This window comes from Aquarana catesbeiana, linkage group LG04 (assembly GCF_042186555.1).
Source record: "Aquarana catesbeiana isolate 2022-GZ linkage group LG04, ASM4218655v1, whole genome shotgun sequence".
NCBI classification, from domain to species: domain Eukaryota; kingdom Metazoa; phylum Chordata; class Amphibia; order Anura; family Ranidae; genus Aquarana; species Aquarana catesbeiana.
This window is the reverse complement of record NC_133327.1, coordinates 549,085,957-549,105,956: the sequence shown is the minus strand read 5'-3', so window position 1 is coordinate 549,105,956 and position 20,000 is coordinate 549,085,957. Positions and strand designations below refer to the sequence as shown.

At 43.3% G+C, this 20,000-nt stretch overlaps 1 protein-coding gene across 3 annotated transcripts in view; it reads right to left on the bottom strand.

Annotated features, from left to right (window-relative positions):
• APMAP (adipocyte plasma membrane associated protein) overlaps positions 1 to 20,000 on the bottom strand; it is a 63,455-nt gene that overhangs the window by 16,779 nt on the left and 26,676 nt on the right. For all 3 annotated transcript variants that reach the window (XM_073627947.1, XM_073627948.1, XM_073627949.1), the window contains exons 3-6: positions 13,306 to 13,421; positions 10,865 to 10,957; positions 1,561 to 1,677; positions 1,294 to 1,468 (exon numbers count right to left, since the gene is read on the bottom strand). In XM_073627947.1, coding sequence (XP_073484048.1) covers positions 1,294 to 1,468; positions 1,561 to 1,677; positions 10,865 to 10,957; positions 13,306 to 13,421 — 501 coding nt within the window. The remainder of the gene's footprint in view (positions 1 to 1,293; positions 1,469 to 1,560; positions 1,678 to 10,864; positions 10,958 to 13,305; positions 13,422 to 20,000) is intronic.

Below are 20,000 nucleotides of genomic sequence, written 5' to 3'. Positions count from 1 at the left end.
TGTAGGATTGTCTCAGCTGCCTGGGACTCCTCATTGGCTGAGACAGCAGCATGGCACCATTGGCTCCCGCTGCTGTCAAAGTCATTCAGCCAACGAGGATAGAAAGGGGGCAGAGGCAGGCCATGGCTCAGTGTCTGAATGGACACAGTGAGCTGTGGCTCGGCTTGGGTGCCCCCATAGCAAGCTGCTTGCTGTGGGGGCACTCAACAAAAGAAGGACTTTACAATCACTTTAATGACCCTATCTTAAGTAGGGTAGTATTTGGGATAGGTCCACTTCTAATAAAAACTGTTTTCATCAAAAAGATTTTTATAACAGGTGCACAATAGCCAGGGGAGTTAAATGTTGTACCACTCAGATGTGACTACATGCAGAATGATACAAGTCTGCACTTGTATTATATAGCTTCTTCTCCTGAATATTAACTGCACACCTTTCAGCAAAGAAAAATAAAATGGATCCTTAACACACTGAGACCTGCAGGTTTCTTTGGACTCCCCTTGAAATATCTTAGAAGCATTTTGTTGTCAGCAAATTTTTAGGGTAAATGTAGATGTATGCTTCCCAGAGGCTACTGACAGGTGGTGAGGAAGCAATGCAACGCCTCCTCGTTGTCTGTTTTGACCTAATTTTTGCCAGCAAATGTGGTACAACTACATGCATTGTGCCAGTTGCAGGGGGTTTGCAGCACTTCCACATTGACTTAAATGTAGCGGATCGCTACTCGTGGAGTTTACCTTTGCCACGGGTGCAAAGCAAAGCATTGCAGCATGTAAACACCCCTGTCCACTGCTAAGTGCAGCTTAAAATGGGGGGGGGGTTTGGTGAGTGGCAAGAACGTGGCTCAACCGCTCATTTTTGCCGCCCTCCAACCGTGTTTCTAAACGAGGGCTTAAAGTACAGGACATCTGCATTTACTATATAAAGCAAATGTTTCTTCAGTAAAATATGTGGCGTATATAAATAGAGCCAACAGGCAAATTAATCTGTAGCCATTAATGCTTGGTAGCAAAAAAAAAAAAAAAAACACACACACACACACACACACACACACACACACCACAATACACATACTGCCTCCAGTATTAAATAATTTCATACACTCAACCGACTAATCAGAAAACATAATAGTATTAAAATAAGCTTCTACCTAATTTGGCCCTATTGTATGTTTGTGTAGGACTATGATAAGTCCATTACATTGAAAGCTCATTTAGAGTAAGGACAGAAGTAATTGGCCTATGCACGGTGTAAAGCACTGTGGATTTTGCTGGACTATACAAAAATACTTGCCGGCCATCGTCTGTGCCTTCCATAACTAGGAGGGGGTATTCCCTTCTCTGCCATTTACTGCTGGAATCGGTAAAGTAGATCTTTCTGCCATCACTGGTCACAGCGAGGTCATTAACAAAGGACATTTTCTTCCCTTGAACTGGGGTCCTGGAAGAAACCAGCCTCTCCACTTCACCTGTGCAAATAGATAAAAGAATCAGTAGATGTGTCCAGTGTGATCAACACTTTACAATATACCTCAACATGGAATATATATTTACAGAATACCTGTAACAGTATTCACTTTGAATATTCCCTGATAAGCATCTGCAACAAAGAGAGTTCCATTAGGGCCAACTCTAAGCCCCAAAGGTCTTCCGCAGTTCGGTTCATTTTCTCTTGTTCCTGTAAAAGGAAAAAAAAAAAAAAAAGAGGTTTTATTAAATAATTCTATAAGAATTGAGTATAATATTAACAAGAAACCACTGAACCTAGGTAGAAGTGTGTTAATGGGATTTAGCCAAGGGAATATCTGATATATAATGGATTACCCTTTACTTGACATTGGAAGCCTTCAGTGCTTTACCTCTCTGGCAGCTGTCCATTTCCAAATGCAGTAGGGGGCAGTGTTGTGCACAATACAGCGCATCACACACAGCTCCCTATTAATACAAACTTTATTTGAAGTGTACAAAAATGACACTTAGTTCATGTCGCTGTACAGGGCCAAGAGAGACGGAGGATCAGGATGGGAATAGAACTGCCCTATTGCATGCCTAGTTCCCAGCAAAGGGAAAAATAAATGAGAATGCACCCCTTCGCTACATTCCACTAATGCCAGTGAACATACTCTGCAAGATGAAATATGGATAATGCATGTGTGTAAACATTTTTAACTTCCATTTTCTGAATTTATTTATAAAAAAGATATACAGTAAAGTTCTGCTTTAACATACAATTTTTCTTTTTTATTTGAATGCAGTGTTTTTATTCTTTTCATACAGAACACGCCTCAAAGATATAACCAAAATCAAGGTAAGTCTCTAACATCTTGCTGGGCATCACAATGTTAAAATCATTATTTTTACATAACTTTCAAAGGTCTCTGTCATAGGAACACATTGTAATCCTCACTCTGAAACTGTGCTATTTCCTGGTATTATAAATGGCAGCTTTACAGGGCAGTGTGCAGCTGAAACCTTAAGTGCCTATTACATGAGTAGGATCATTTTAACAAATTAAAGCACTTTGCTGAAGTTAAGCATTTTCTACAATAGACTTCTAACCAAATGTCAGTCATTCAGCAGCACAACAATACTGCACCAAAAGCACAATGTTAGCTGATATTACAGCATAATACCCTTGGGCCATGTCTTGTTAAAACATGCTAAAAACCACTTAAACCGAATGATCAGACAGAGCGTAACTGTTGCAGTTCACTAAACAGGGGCAAAGTTAGATTCAATAATGCAAAACAGGGTCGGAATGGCAAAGAGCGTGTATACACAAAATGGACTATGAAAGCTGCACAAACATGGACTCTTCACAGCAATGTCTCTATGGCTCAATCATTGTATCCTTGCACAGAGACTGTAGAAAGGGCTGAAAATGCTGGGACAATGGTAATAATGGGAGATTTTAGCTATCCTAAATTGACTGGCATAATGGCACTGTTAAACTATAAACCTATTACAGGACAATAATATTACAGTTTATAGAAGCCACAACTTGAAATGATGCTCTACTGCAGGGATATGCAATTAGCGGACCTCCAGCTGTTGCAAAACTACAAGTCCATCATACCTCTGCCTCTGGGTGTCATGCTTGTGGCTGTCAGAGTCTTGCTCTGCTTCATGGGACTTGTAGTTCTGTAACAGCTGGAGGTCCGCTAATTGCATACCCCTGCTCTACTGGATGAAAACATGCAGTGCTTACAGTGAGGGAAAAAAGTATTTGATCCTCTGCTGTTTATGTACATTTGCCCACTGACAAAGAAATGATCAGTCTATAATTTTAATGGTAGGTTTATTTTAACAATGAGAGACAGAATAACAACAACAAAAAATTCAGAAAAAAACGCATTTCAAAAAAGTTATAAGTTGATTTGCATTTATTCAGCAAAGCAGATATACACAGGTTTATAGCAGGAGAGCATTGTACAGCAAGTCCATAGCATAAAACGAACGAAATATCTGGTTGTCTAAGCTACTAACTAAATTCAGGTCAGCTTCTAACGAATTGGTGCCCCTTAACATGTTACCCAAAACGAAGAGTCAGCACTGTTGTTTTTAGTGTTCTGTCAGCACTTAGCCTTTTCACCCTGCAGCATACTTCCAAAGCAGAAAGAGCCCTGGAGTCAGCTCACATATAAAAAAGGCCTATGAACAGCTCCAATTATTTATTTATTTATTTTTTTTGCCACATCAGCAGAATTTAAGAGAGATTTTAACTCAGCTGGGTCATTAAACTGCGCCCCCTCTCATTTCCGCATCATTGTGGCGTAGAAAATTTATTTTCCCTTTTTCTTATTAATACAAAACTTTTAAAAGGTTTTCTTTCTCTTTTTCTTTTCTCTTTCTTTCCTTCTTTTTTTTTTTTTTTTTCTTTCCTTTCTTAACCTTTTTATCTGCCGAAGATACAAATATTTATTTGTTTTTCTACCCCTCCCCCCTCTTGCCCATTCTACCCTTATTATTCACTCCCTTAACCTTGGGGCTTCCGCCCCCTTCCAGCAACACGGGATCAGTGCTTTAGCTGCGTTTAGGAGATATGGGACTGCTGACTTGCTATACTGGGGTATCTCTTTCTCCGTATCATGAAACGGACACGTCCATGGGTTCTTGTTGACCTGCTCCCCCGTTATTTGCTGTATTTTACCCAGAATTCCCTCCCAATACGCCTGGGTTTTAGGGCACTCCCACCAAAGATGCGCGAGGGTACCAATTTTTCCACATTCTCTCCAGCAAGTTGGAGGGGTCTCAGCATCGTATTCATGCACCTTCTGGGGTGTCCTATGCCACCTCACTATCACCTTATAAGCCATTTCATGAGTCCGAGAGTCTCTTGCCGTTAGATATACCATCTTTAAAATCTTACATCTATGTGCCTCATCTTCTAGGCCTCCTATTTCCCTTTCCCACTTCTCCAAAAAAATGGGGTACCCTTTACTCGCTTCCCCCTTAGTACTCTGTACAATTTAGAAATACTTCCTTTCACACTAGTGGGGGTGCTTAATAACTTTTCTATGACCCTTAATTGGTCTCTTCCTCTCAGTGGTTGTGGCAGTGACCGTGCAAAGTGCTGTATCTGGGCGTACCTCCATTTATCCAATGGTTTGTTCCCCCAAGCCCGTGTAATTTCAGTATAAGTGTACAATCTGTTTCCTCTCATCACATCCTGTATTACGTCTTTTTTTGCCCATCTCGTGAAATATAGGTGCTCCTCCCTACCTGGTAAAAAATAATGCGTGTTCAATAGTGAGATCAGTGGCGAGTTAAATTCCCAGTGGAATCTCTTGCTTACCCCATCCCAAATTCTAAATGTGTTCCTAGTCAAAAAATTAGCTCTGTTTCCCAGCTCCTTATATTGTGGGGGGATCCATATCAATTTTTCTATGTCCACCCCACTCAGTGCTATTTCTATATTCACCCAGCTTTTCTCATGTTTACTATACAACCAATCAGTTATCCTAGAGATAACAATGGCTTGGTAATACTTTTTAAAATCCGATGCACCCAACCCCCCCTGTTTTTTATCCTTCACCAAAATGTCATATGCTATCCTGGGGCGCCTATGTGCCCAAATAAATCTTAAAATAATAGACTGCAGTTTAACAAAAAATATAGGGGGCATAGCTATTGGAATCATTTGGAAAATATATATTAACATGGGCAACACAAACATTTTTATCGCGTTTATCCTACCAATCCACGACAAAGCTCTATATCTCATCTTACCAAGTAGGTCTTTGATTTTGTTGAGTAGGGGAATATAGTTAGCAGCAAACAAGTCCCCCGGTGTAGGTAGTAATTTTATACCCAAATACACTAATTCCCTCTCACACCATGCGAATGAGAGACCAGATTGAATTGCTCTCTGCTCCCGCTTAGGGATTGATATATTTAGGAGCTCTGACTTACTCGTATTTATTTTAAAGTTTGTCAATCTACCATAGCGCTCAAATTCCTTGAGCACCATGGGAATTGTTGTTCTAGGGCAAGTAATGTAGCATAGTAAATCGTCGGCAAATGCTGCTACTTTATGCTCCCCTGCTCCAACCCTTATTCCCTTAATGTCTACGTTCTTGCGAAATGCCGCTAAAAGTGGCTCCAAGGTTATAATGAACAAAATCAGGGAGAGGGGGCAACCCTGTCTTGTCCCATTAAATAATTCAAGGGGAGAAGACAGGGTCCCATTTACTCTAATTCTAGCCTTGGGGTGCCTATATAATGACAAGTTTCAACCATAAATCCCCAATCCACTCTATCGAATGCCTTTTCGGCATCGTTTCATAGCAAGGCCGCTGGAATATCGATCCTATTCGCTTCCTGCATTCGAAAAATTGTTTTCAGAGAATTATCCCTCCCCTCCCTTCCGGAAACGAATCCCACCTGGTCATTATGTATCCACTGTTTCAAGCCAACTTTCAACCTATCTGCGAGTATTTTAGCAAAGATTTTTGTATCTGCGTTTAACAACGAGATTGGTCTGTAGCTTCCGGGGGATGCTGGGTCCTTTCCTTCTTTCAAAATGAGGGTAATATAAGCTAACAGGGACTCTTCTCTGGACTCTTCATTCTCAACTAGGGCATTCAAATAGTTGCACAGTTTGGGTACTAGGATTCCAGAAAATTTTTTGTAGTAAGCTATGGAGTATCCGTCGGCGCCCGGGCTCTTTGCCAGGGCAGTGTTCTTTATCGCTTTTTCTACCTCCTCCTGAGATATAGGGGTATCGAGGCGTTCGACCTCTTCCCTTTCTGCCCTGGGAAGGTCTAGTCCCCGCAGGTACTCCCTTATCCTTTCCTTCTTGTTTTCACTCGACCCCTCTTTCCGGCCTACCTTATATAGGGCACTGTAATAGGAGTGGAATATTCTAGCAATCTTAGGAGTAGAAAATTCATCCCCCTCTTCATCTCTCATTTTAGGTATAAAGGTCCTATTCTTTTTTTTCTTTAATCCTTCTTGCCATCAACTTTCCTGATTTATTACCTTCTTGATACATATCTCTATTTATCGTATCGAAAGCACACTTCCTTTCCTTATCCAATAGCTCGTCCAGACCTCTTATTTTCTTTATTAGCTCTTGCTTTTCTGGAAGCCCCCTGGGTCTTGTACTCTGTTCTAATTCCTGGATCTCCCTATATAAACATGTCAATTTTTCCCCCCTCCAATAGCGATCCAAATCCCTCTTATATAGGTTTTGTGCGCTTCCCAAAGGGTGGCCCTGGATATGTCCTCTGTATCATTTGTCTCAAAATAGCTTTTCAATTCCTGCTCTATTTTCACAACTGCGTCCGGATCTTGAATAAGAGAATCGTTGAGTTTCCAATTCATCCTAGGCCGAGCCACACCAGCGATCTCTACTTGGATTTTCACCGGTGCGTGATCGGACAGGGTGATAGCTTTAATTTCTGCTGCCTTCAAATAAGGGACCAACTGATATTCTATTAAAATATAATCTATCCTCGAGAATGATCTATGCGCAAAAGAATAAAAAGTATAATCACGTTCTTTTAGATGACTTATCCTCCACGCGTCCATTAACTGAAGGCGCATTAACTTTTTTTGAGTGTCCCACCTTGTGTAACAGGTTTTGTCCCACCCCTTGATGTGTCCATCTCGGGGTCCATACTCAAGTTTAAAGTCCCCTGCGACTATTAGTTTGCCTTTTTTAAAGGTCTCTAGTTTAATCAAAACTCTCCTTAGGAAGTTCTCCGGGTTTCTATTAGGGGCGTAGATGTTCGCCACTGTGATCCAGGTGTCAAATAATTTCCCCTTCACAAAAAGGAACCTGCCCCCTGGGTCGGCCAGTCGCTCCTCTTCTGCAAACATCATTGTTCTATCAAACCCAATGGCTACTCCCCCTGAGTGTACTGATCCTGCATCCCCATAGATCCACTTTGGGAACAAGTGTGATGTCAATCCCCTTCCTGAGTGCGTAATACAGGTTTCTTGCAAAAACACCACATTTGCTCCAAAAAACTGCAGTTCCTGGTTGATTTTATACCTTTTTTTTTCTGTATTCAGTCCCCTTACATTATACGTAACAAAGTTTACTACTCCCATTTTTCACCCAAGAAAGGAGCGTCTGGCCGGTCCCATGAGGCACAGCAGGAGAGAGAGAGAGAGGGAGGGGAGAAAAAAAAAAAAAAACACCCAATCCCCGCCCTCAAACCCACCCTTCCTCCCTGCCCCCCTTCCCTCCATTCCCCCTCCCCCCAAGTCTGGAACAGGTTGCCTATTATGGCTGGGCAGACCCCTCTGTTCATTGTATGGATTGGGTGGTCTCCCTCAATCTGGTGCCACCCTGCACCCATATTCTCAATTGGGCTCATGTCACAGATGCCCCCCGCTCCACCCTGGTGCCCCCCCCACCCAGCTCATATTAGCACTAAGCTGCTTCTCCCGGCTATGCTTCATGGATACTGGCTTGAATTATCTGTTATGCCCCTTTCATCCCTCCGCCCTATTGTATTTCGCGTTGACACTACACTCTCTTCCACACCCCAACCAGGGATCGGTGGGGGGACAATATCCAACTTGCCGCAAAAGTCCTCAAGGTCCTCTGGGAATCTTAGTACTGCCGTTCGCCCATTCCTTTTTCCGATCAAGCAGGCTGGGAACCCCCATTGATAGGATATTTCTGTCATTTTCAATAGGCCTGTCAGCGGTTTCAACAGCCTCCTTTCTCTGTCCAATAATGGGTTTAGCAGCTGCTGTAATACTGACACCAAATCTTCCTTCCCGTATTTCTCTGGAAGGCCCTTGATTCACAGGGTTCTGCCTCGGCTGCGATTCTCCTGATCTTCAAATTTATAAAGGAGACTTCTGTTGGTCTTTTGTAGGTCTCCTATTTGCTTACTCATGCCCTCTAGCCTTTGCTCGTGTTCTTCCAATCTATCCTCCGTCTCCTCCACCCTTTTAAGCACATGCCCGATATCTGTTCTTACAGCTGCAATATCTTTTTTCAGAGAGATCTCCATTTTCAGTAGCATCTCAGCGAGCATTTCTTTGATATGTGGGGCTTCCTCCTGTGCAAGCTGCAGTGGGGGTCTTTTTCCTGCTGAATGTTCTTCATCCTCATTTCTCCCGTGAGGGCCTTCCTGGGCCTCAGAGCCGTTCATCTGATGGTTTCCACTGATCCTTGGTCTTGCGGTTTTACCTTTGTTCTCCTCTACTGCCCCTTTCTGTTTTTTCCAGGGCGAGAAGATGCTCCCGATCTGGGGCTTCCCTGTGATTCTTCCAATATGCTGGATTCAGCCGACATGTATCGCTGGATCCCACCTGGGCTCGGTGCGGCTGTAGCTCCCTTATTACCTTTAGTCGCCTTTCCCCTCATCTCTCCAGCCCCCGGGGCTCTCCACACTACCCAGGTGTGTTAATTCAAACTTAGGAGTGTGTCCTGAAGGACATATAAAGATTAAGCATCAGGGCCCTCTCTTATTACTCATGTGCAACTGATTGTACCACTTGTATCCGCCTAGGCACGGGCTCTTGTGTCGATTCCACAGAAACTCTCCAGGGGCCCAGGGAAATCTGCGGGGAGAACCTGCGTAGGGGCTTTACCCGCTGTCAGACCTTGCCTATCCTTGTCTAAGCAGTGCCGCTTACTGCCTAGTACTGCAGCAGGACTGCTGCCTGGTTCCTTTACACCCTGAGTACCGGGGTAGTAGATGAACCTTTACAAGCCCAAATATTGACTGATCGTTTGTTACGAGAGAAATGCCTCATAGGTGGCTATTACTGAGCCTGTATTAACAACCAAACCCAAGCTTAGAGTACTCAGCTCTTCTTAGGCTTATCCCGCACCTGCCTCTCTACCCCTCTATCCCGATAGTATGCGTTTGCTGTATAGTCCAAGTAACCAAGAAAAACTATGAATTGGAACCTCCCAGCCTATATAAATATGGAAGTCAGAGAGGGTTCTAAAAGAGAAGTTACTATGAGAAAAAATGTAAGCAGTTCATCTGAACAGTTCATCTGCAATCAGGCAAACGCATCTCATTTGATTGTTGTTATTGTGGGAATTGTCTCTACAATCTTGTAACACATATAGTTGAATCTTTAAATTTTAAATCCAGATATTTCATAAGCGAACAACAGTATCATTCTCCTAGGCATATGCATGAATAATTTACCTTCTTTCCCCTAATTTACTGTTACTCCCATTTCATAGGAGATTCAGAGGGGAAACAGGGGGGATGCAGGCATACACGGGCGCTCTCACCTCCTCTCACCTCTTCCTGCTCCTGTTTCAGTGAAGCCTTGTAGCGGCTCACCCCCCTCCAGCTGCAGCTTTACCTTATTAGAGTTTGCCGACCTGCGTCATACGGAACCGCTCTGGGCTACTTCTCTGTCCGTCGCTTCCAGGCTCCTGACACTTTCCAGGCTCCAAGCGCCAGCGGGAGAGGTGCGGGCCGACCCCCGCAGCTGCTAGAGATAGGCGGCTTCTCCACTTACCACTCTCAGGGCCGCGCCGACATCACCTCATGGCGCCAGCGTCCCTAGTGCCTCCTCCTCACTGCTGCGAGCTGAGCGAGTGTGCGGGGAGGACAGCAGCACCAGGCCGTCACTCCTACGTAGTGACGCTCCGCCCTATCCCGAGCTACCAACAGCTCCAATTATTGAGGCCTGGCTACCAATTACCCTGAGGACCAAGGACAAGACTTAAGATTTTGGAAAAAAAAAAAAAAAAGCTTGGTTTTCTCCATAACAGACACAAACTCTGGAGTCCTTCTACATGTGTGGGTTTACCAAAGAAAATCTGTTCCCTTTCAGACTCTCTGATTAAAGTTTAGTACACAAGGGCCGAATGTCAGGCGAAATCGGCCGGTCCAATAAAAAACATTCGACATTTGGCCCGTGTGTATGCTGGAAAATTAGCAGCCGCCAATCAGCGCTCCCAGCGAATTGCTGAGAGCACTGACCGGAGTTTTCTAGCGGGGCGGGGCGGGGGGCCTTTCCCCTGTCAGAACACAATAGTACAGCAGGGAAGATCACTGTAACATCGGTTTGTTAGTACAGGGGCTCTGTACTGGGCTGAACGAAAAAAAAAAAAAAAAAAAAAGTGGTTTGTACCAGGCTTAAAACTCTATAGCCCCCCACAGGCTGGCAGTGAGGAAACGGAGTCACTTCACTGGCTCATTCCGTTGGGTGGGTGTGTAAATTTCAACAGTTTTCTTTTTGGCAAGGAACATAAGAATGGCCTAGGAAGTATGTGAAAATATAGCCTCCTCAAGCTCCTCCTGCCAGATGAAAACAAGAATACACAATATTTCTTATTTACCTAAAATAATATATTTTTTTTACATTTTTCTTTATAGTTCTGAACATAATTACAGAAAATATATTGAAAAACCTATAGACAGCCCTACCACAGGGGGGTGTGCCCAGTCTTGCTATGGTGTGGATTTTGTCATCTTCAATTTTCACAATCTGCCCATCAGCAGTACCGGTATACAGGACATCTAAAAGAAATGTTTTAGAAATACAAGAATTCAGGTAAATTCAAAACAATCTTTACAATTCCTGTGATTTCCAAGAATTGCTCTCATGGTAATGTATGCATTCTCAAATACATTTTTTTATTATATGCTAAATAATACTAAAACAAATGATTTACAATGAGAGGTGTTGATGGATCTGAATAGATTTCAGGTATATGACTAACATAACTAATCCACCCCTAAGAAAAAATAATCTTTGGTGGCAGATTATTATATTATACATTTTGCAGAAATTACCCACAAAAATATGACATGTTCAAAGCCAAGACAGAAATCTCTTAACTTCTGCATTATTCATTTTTAGAAGAATCTTTGTGACTGTGTGCCTCTTCAAACACCTCTAACTTATCACAGCAGTTCTGAACTTCTGATCATTTATAACTATATTTGCTAGAAAAAAAAACATATCTAGGAATGGATCGGTCCACACAGTTATTTCAACTTTGAGGATGCTGGGAAATTATGAAGTTATTCCACCTGAAAACCTTATTATTTCCTTTGGGATTAATAAAGTATTCAGATGCCATGGGACTGCGTTGGTCAGCTATTCTAGCACTGTCCCACTTCATGGATAAGGCAAAATGCCTGGTCTCCTGTGTACCCGGTTCACACCACTGTGCTGTTGGGGTGTGCGGGCATGGTGTACCGTATGCAGTACTTTTTATCAGCGCAGTGCGAGACAATTCACTGCCTCACACTACACGGATGGCAATTGAACTTTATGAGATGTCTGTGTGAAATTTCAATAAAGTTTGCTTTAAAAAAAATAAAAAGTAAACAGTGCGACTCACCAAATTCAGTGCTTTATGTGGGATTGCACTGCACACCTGCTGCTGCACTGTGATGCAGTGGCTGTTGTGAACCAGCCCTTAGGTTTTGGATATAATAGTGTAATGCCCTGTACACACGGTCCGATTTTCAGATGGAAAAAGTGCGATCGCATATTCCGATTGTGTGTGGGCTCCATCTGACTTTTTCCGTCGGAATTTCCGACACACAAAGTTTGAGAGCGGGATATAAAATTTTCTGACAACAAAATCCGATCGCTTGTACACAAATCTGACGCACAAAGTGCCACACATGCTCAGAATAAATTAAGAGACGAAAGCTAATGGCTACTGTCCCGTTTATAGTCCCGACGTACGTGTTTTACGTTCAGAACGATCGGATTTTCCGACAACTTTGTGCGACCGTGTGTATGCAAGACAAGTTTGGCCCAAAATCGGTCAGAAAAAAAATCAAATGGATTTAGTTGTCGGAATGTCCGATCGTGTGTACAGGGCATTAGACCATCTGTTGGGCCATTATTGCTCATCTTCCTCTACTGGGGAAATTTCCCCTCACATCCTCTACCAAAAAAACAACAGGAATTAAGGGGAAATCTCCCCAAACAAAAGGAAAAAATCCTACCTTTGAGAGCTGTCAACAGAACAGGTGTCTCAAATGGCAGATTTCCCCTTCACTCCAGTTTCAGTCACAACTGTAAAATGTTCACAGTCACAGGACATAAAGTAAGGCTGAATCTCCCAAATGGGAAAACAGACAAAACAATAAAACCATTAGAGGTTCTAACCATTCTCTAGTCTGACTTAGACCAAAAGGAGCCTAGGTTGGGGACCCCACTATAAAGGAAAAATTTTCAGTGCCCAGAGAAGGGACTTTAAAGTTGTAGTACAGTCCACTTTTTAACTTGTACCTACAGGTAAACCTATAATAAGGCATACCTGTAGGTACAGAGAATATCTCCTACCTGCATGGTTTAGGAGATAATCACACAGGATGCAGCCAGTGACATCACATGACATCGACGCATGCACTCTGAAGGGACGGCATACCCATGCTGTTGTGGAGGTGACTACCGGGCGCACGTGTGGGAGTGACGTCATTGCGGCTTGGCCTATCACACGGTCGGAGCCCACGGACCCGGAAGGACGGGTGAAGATGGAAGCACTGGTAGCGGTGACAATGTGCCACTGAAGGGCTTCGTTTTAAAAGGAACTATGTCATAATGTGCCAATCTGCAGTGCAGGTGTACTTTTTTTTTTTTCGTTCTTTACGGATTTTACTGCTTTAAGCTGACCATTTGTCAACAGCAAATATTTAACTAAAGCACAGGACTCTGGTGATCTTCACTGTGCAACCTCATGAAGCAAACAAATAAAAATATTTTTTTTTTTTGTAAAAAAAAAGCAAAATAAATAAATAAATAAAAACACACACACACACACACACTTTACAAAATCCCAGGATAAAGCCTGATATTGTTGATCTAAAGAATTATGATCAAAAAACCTAAAATGATAACTCACCACCAATATTTGCAATGGATTCTGGGCCTACTAACTGGTCTTCGTACAGACGCTCAGCTTTTCTCAGCTTAAGGTTTCCCTCTAGGGCACCCACCATTAGAGGAGGAGTTGGGAAACTGAAAGAAAAAACACAAACATAAATTAGCAAGAGGTAATTATAACAATCGTGTATCACACAGAGGTGTATGAAGCCTGACTGGATTCAATTTGTTTAAAACAAAAAGGCTGGAATATCTGAAGTGGCATTCCTAATGTCAAGTGACATTACATGAGCAAATACAACCTGAAAAAGCTTCAGCTTTATGAGGCAACAGAAGGTGAGCAGTTGTGCAAGCATGATCAAGTTGCCAAAAGACTTTTCTTTATACCACTATTCTCTAAAGCACATACACTCAGACTGTCTGCTTGTGCATGTTTATGAGTTTAGGACTATGAAGGACGCGATGGTGGTAGGGAGGGAGAGGATGGCCTGACAACTGCCGGTATTTGGTAGAAAACAGCTGCAAATGAGCAAAGTGATCTCACAAGGCAAATGCTTCCTCTGCTGTGAATGTCACATGTTGGCCGCTGCTGTGGGTGTCACGTGCTGGCCACTGTTGCCCATATACCCAAGTGTATTCCAATTACAGTGAAGCAGATGATCAGGCAATGCCCATCCCATCTATGGATACCTGTACACAAAAAGCCAAATCCAATGCTTTAGCAGCGACATTTTCTAGACCGAGCCAATGCTCTCTTTTAGAGTGACAGATCCCATACTCTACTTTTTAGAGGCATGATACAATTGCTGTAATGAAGGACATCAAAACCCATCTGCTTTTAGTGGTTGCTGGCAACTTGATACTGCCATCTAATTTCTCTTATTACCTTAGTGAAATATTTCCACAAAAATAGGATTTTTTATAACAGCTTACCTGTAAAATCCTTTTCTTTTGAGGTACATCACGGGACACAGAGCCTCAGTAATTACTGATGGGTTATAGGGTATCACTAGGTGATTGGACACTGGCACACCCTAGACAGGAAGTTCAACCCCCTATATAACCCCTCCCCTTACTGGGGATACCTCAGTTTTGTAGCAAAGCTATAGTGTATTAGAAGAGGGGTGGGACCTCTGTGTCCCGTGATGTACCTCAAAAGAAAAGGATTTTACAGGTAAGCTGTTATAAAAATCCTATTTTCTTTCTTGTACATCACGGGACACAGAACCTCAGTAATTATTTATTTTATTTTATTTATTTATTTCAGGTACTCATATAGCGCCGTCAATTTACGCAGCGCTTTACATATACATTGTACATTCACTTCAGTCCCTAACCCTCAAGGAGCTTACAATCTAAGGTCCCTAACTCACATTCATACATACTAGGGACAATTTAGACAGAACCCAATTAACCTACCAGCATGTCTGATGGGATGTCCCAGAGCAATGCTATTTGAGGGGAGGGGAACCACAACAAAAGTAGGGTGTAATCAGACCTGAGGACCTCGTACTGCTGCCTGCAGCACACTACGCCCAAAGGCGATATCCTCATGCCTTCCCACATCCACCTGATAAAATTTGGTGAATGTATGGACTGAAGACCAGTTTGCGGCCCTACAGATTTGATCCATAGAGGCCCGGTGATGCACCGCCCAAGAAGCACTAATAGCCCTTGTGGAGTGTGCCTTGATTTGAAAAGGTGGAATTTTCTGTTTCAAACCGTAAGCTTGAATAATCGTTTGTCGAATCCATTTTGAAATGGTAGACTTTGATGCTGCCTGTCCTCTATTGGGACCTTCTGGCAACACAAACAAAACATCAGTTTTGCGAATTTGAGCAGTCGCTTCCAGATAGGCTTTGACTGCTCTTAATACATCCAAAGAATGTAGTGACCTTTCTTCCGTAGAACAGGGATCTGGAAAAAAGGAAGGCAGAACAATATCTGCTAATTCTGATACTCTTCTAGCAGAAGAAATGGCTACCAGAAAAATGAACTTCCTTGTCAACAAGACCAAGGGAATTTGACGTTTTGGTTCAAAAGGCTGTTTCTGTAAAACTGACAGAACCAAATTCAAGTCCCAGGGGTTTAGGGGCACCTTAACCGGAGGATTAAGACGTGTTACCCCCTGCATAAAGTTTCGGACCAAAGAATGTGAAGCAAGTGGCCGTTGAAATAATACTGATAAGGCCGAGACCTGGCCCTTGATGGTACTCAAGGCCAGCTTCATTTCTAATCCCATTTGTAGAAAGTCAAGAATTCTACCTATTACATATTTTCTGGGATGCCAACCCCTGGATTCACACCAGGATACATAAGTCTTCCAGACTCTATGATAAATCACCCTGGAAGCTGGCTTTCTTGCATTGATCAAGGTAGAGATCACAGGACCTGAAACCTCACAACTCTTTAGAACGTGGGTTTCAATAGCCAAACCATCAAATTTAGCATTTGTAAGGCAGGATGGAACACTGGACCTTGTGATAACAGGTCTGGATGTGACGGTAGAGTCAACGGGGAACCTACTGTCATCCTTACTATTTCTGCATACCAAGCTCTCCTGGGCCAAGCTGGGGCCACCAGAAGTACCAACTTCTTTTCCTGCCTGATCCTGCGAAGGAGTCGTGGCAGTAGCAGAATAGGAGGGAATACATAAATCAGTGAGAACCGATGCCACGGAATCACCAATGCATCTGTCCCGCATGCAAGAGGATCCTTTGTTCTTGCCACAAACTTGTCGATCTTCTTGTTGAATCTGGATGCAAAGAGATCTACATCTGGAACCACCCATCTTTGGCATATGGCCTAGAAGACGTCGGGGTGAAGAGACCATTCCCCTGGGACTAACCGCCGGCGACTCAAATAGTCCGCCTGCCAGTTCTCTATCCCCGGAATGAAAACTGCCGATATGCATGGCACATGCTTTTCTGCCCAGACTAAAATCTGGTTCACTTCTCCCTGAGTTGCACGACTCCTGGTGCCTCCTTGGTGATTGATATAAGCCACTGCTGTGGCATTGTCGGACTGGATCCTGACAGGGCAACCCTGTAGTCTGAGAGTCCAGGACTTTAGGGCTAAATACCACTGTCCAGGTAACCGGTAAAAAGGATTTCCCTTTTTGCAGATTTTCGGGTATTAACCACCAACTGAGACTCTGACGCACTGTGGCAGACAGACACATCGGAAAATCTAATGCCTGCACTTGTTTCAGGCAGACAGGATACTGTGTTGCAGCAGTCTCGAATGAAACTGAGCATAGGGAACTGCTTAGAATGAAGCCACCATCTTTCCCAGCAGCCTCATACAAAGGCGAATAGAAGGACCCTTCTTTGTCCTGACTACCTGAATCAGTTCTTTTAAGGCACTGATCTTTGCCTGAGGTAAAAATACCTTCTTTTGGTTGTATCTATGACCAGGCCCAAATACTCTAGTCTTCTTACTGGTTTTAACCACTTGCCGACCGCCTCACGATGATATACGTCGGCAGAATGGCACGGGCAGGCAGAATCATGTACCTGTACGTGATCTGCCTCCCGCGGGCGGGAGTCCGATTGGTGCCCGAGGCGGTCGGCTTTTGTCCAGCAGCGATCGGAGGTGAGGGGGAGGCCATCCATTCGTGGCCCCCCTCTCGCGATCGCCGCCGGGCTGTTGAATCATTCCTATGCTGCTGTATGCTAAACAGCAACAAAGGAAATGATGTCATCTCTCCTCGGCTCGGTATTTTCCGTTCCGGCGCTGAGGAGAGAAGACATCACTGTGAGTGTAAAACACACACACAGTAGAACATGCCAGGCACACAAAACACCCCCCTTTACCCCCGATCACCCCCCAATCCCCCCTCCCCCCCCCCCCCCCGTCACACTGACACCAAGCAGTTTTTTTTTTTTTCTGATTACTGCATGGTGTCAGTTTGTGACAGTTAGTGTGTTAGGGCAGTTAGTGTTAGCCCCCTTTAGGTCTAGGGTACCCCCCTAACCCCCCCCTAATGAAGTTTTAACCCCTTGATCACCCCCCCCGTCGCTAGTGTCACTAAGCGATCATTTTTCTGATCGCTGTATTAGTGTCACTGGTGACGCTAGTTAGGGAGGTAAATATATAGGTTTGCCGTCAGCGTTTTATAGCGACAGGGACCCCCATATACTACCTAATAAATGTTTTAACCCCTTGATTGCTCCCTAGTTAACCCTTTCACCACTGATCACCGTATAACCGTTACGGGTGACGCTGGTTAGTTTATTTTTTATAGTGTCAGGGCACCTGCCGTTTATTACCGAATAAAGGTTTAGCCCCCTGATCCCCCGGCGGTGATATGCATCGCCCCAGGCAGCGTCAGATTAGCGCCAGTACCGCTAACACCCACGCACGCAGCATACGCCTCCCTTAGTGGTATAGTATCTGAACGGATCAATATCTGATCTGATCACATCTATACTAGCGTCCCCAGCAGTTTAGGGTTCCCAAAAACGCAGTGTTAGCGGGATCAGCCCAGATACCTGCTAGCACCTGCGTTTTGCCCCTCCGCCCAGCTCAGCCCAGCCCAGCCCACCCAAGTGCAATATCGATCGATCACTGTCACTTACAAAACACTAAACGCATAACTGCAGCATTCGCAGAGTCAGGCCTGATCCCTGCGATCGCCAACAGTTTTTTTGGTAGCGTTTTGGGGAACTGGCAAGCACCAGCGGCCTAGTACACCCCGGTCGTAGTCAAACCAGCACTGCAGTAACACTTGGTGACGTGGCGAGTCCCATAAATGCAGTTCAAGCTGGTGAGGTGGCAAGCACAAGTAGTGTCCCGCTGCCACCAAGAAGAAGACAAACACAGGCCCGTCGTGCCCATAGTGCCCTTCCTGTTGCATTCGCCAATCCTAATTGGGAACCCACCACTTCTGCAGCACCCATACTTCCCCCATTCACATCCCCAACCAAATGCAGTCGGCTGCACGAAAGGCATTTTTATGTCCTCCCGAGTACCCCTACCCAACGAACCCCCCCAAAAAAGATGTTGTGTCTACAGCAAGCGCGGATATAGGCGTGACACCCACTATTATTGTCCCTCCTGTCCTGACAATCCTGGTCTTTGCATTGGTGAATGTCTTGAACGCTACCATACACTAGTTGAGTATTAGCGTAGGGTACAGCATTGCACAGACTAGGCACACCTTCACAGGGTCTCCCAAGATGCCATCGCATTTTGAGAAACCCGAACCTGGAACCGGTTACAGTTATAAAAGTTAGTTACAAAAAAAAGTGTAAAAAAAAAAAAAATTATATATATATATATATATATATATATATATATATATATATATATATATATATATATATATATAATATATATATATATAAAATTAAAAAAAATTGTTGTAGTTTTATTGTTCTCTCTCTCTCTATTCTCTCTCTATTGTTCTGCTCTTTTTTTACTGTATTCTATTCTGCAATGTTTTATTGTTATTATGTTTTATCATGTTTGCTTTTCAGGTATGCAATTTTTTATACTTTACCGTTTACTGTGTTTTATTGTTAACCATTTTTTTGTCTTCAGGTACGCCATTCACGACTTTGAGTGGTTATACCAGAATGATGCCTGCAGGTTTAGGTATCATCTTGGTATCATTCTTTTCAGCCAGCGGTCGGCTTTCATGTAAAAGCAATCCTAGCAGCTAATTAGCCTCTAGACTGCTTTTACAAGCAGTGGGAGGGCATGTGAGGTATCACCGCGAAGGTCAGATCGAGGGCAGTAATTTTAGCAGTAGACTTCCTCTGTAAATCTAAAGTGGTAACCTGTAAAGGCTTTTAAAGGCTTTTAAAAATATATTTAATTTGTTGCCACTGCACGTTTGTGCGCAATTGTAAAGCATGTCATGTTTGGTATCCATGTACTCGGCCTAAGATCATCTCTTTTATTTCATCAAACATTTGGGCAATATAGTGTGTTTTAGTGCATTAAAATTTTAAAAAGTGTGTTTTTTCCCCAAAAAATGCATTTGAAAAATCGCTGCGCAAATACTGTGTGAAAAAAAAAAATGAAACACCCACCATTTTAATCTGTAGGGCATTTGCCTTAAAAAAAATATATAATGTTTGGGGGTTCAAAATAATTTTCTTGCAAAAAAAAATAGTTTTTTCATGTAAACAAAAAGTGTCAGAAAGGGCTTTGTCTTCAAGTGGTTAGAAGAGTGGGTGATGTGTGACATAAGCTTCTAAATGTTGTGCATAAAATGCCAGGACAGTTCAAACCCCCCCCCAAATGACCCCATTTTGGAAAGTAGACACCCCAAGCTATTTGCTGAGAAGCATGTCGAGTCCATGGAATATTTTATATTGTGACACAAGTTGCGGGAAAGAGACAAATTTTTTTTTGCACAAAGTTGTCACTAAATAATATATTTCTCAAACATGCCATGGGAATATGTGAAGTTACACCCCAAAATACATTCTGTTGCTTCTCCTGAGTACGGGGATACCATGTGTGAGACTTTTTGGGAGCCTAGTCCCCGAAAATCAAAGCACTGCCTTCAGGCTTTCTAAGGGCGTAAATTTTTGATTTCACGCTTCACTGCCTATCACAGTTTCGGAGGCCATGGAATGCCCAGGTGGCACAACCCCCCCCCCCAAATGACCCCATTTTGGAAAGTAGACACCCCAAGGTATTTGCTGAGAGGTATAATGAGTATTTTGCAGGCCTCACTTTTTGTCACAAAGTTTTGAAATT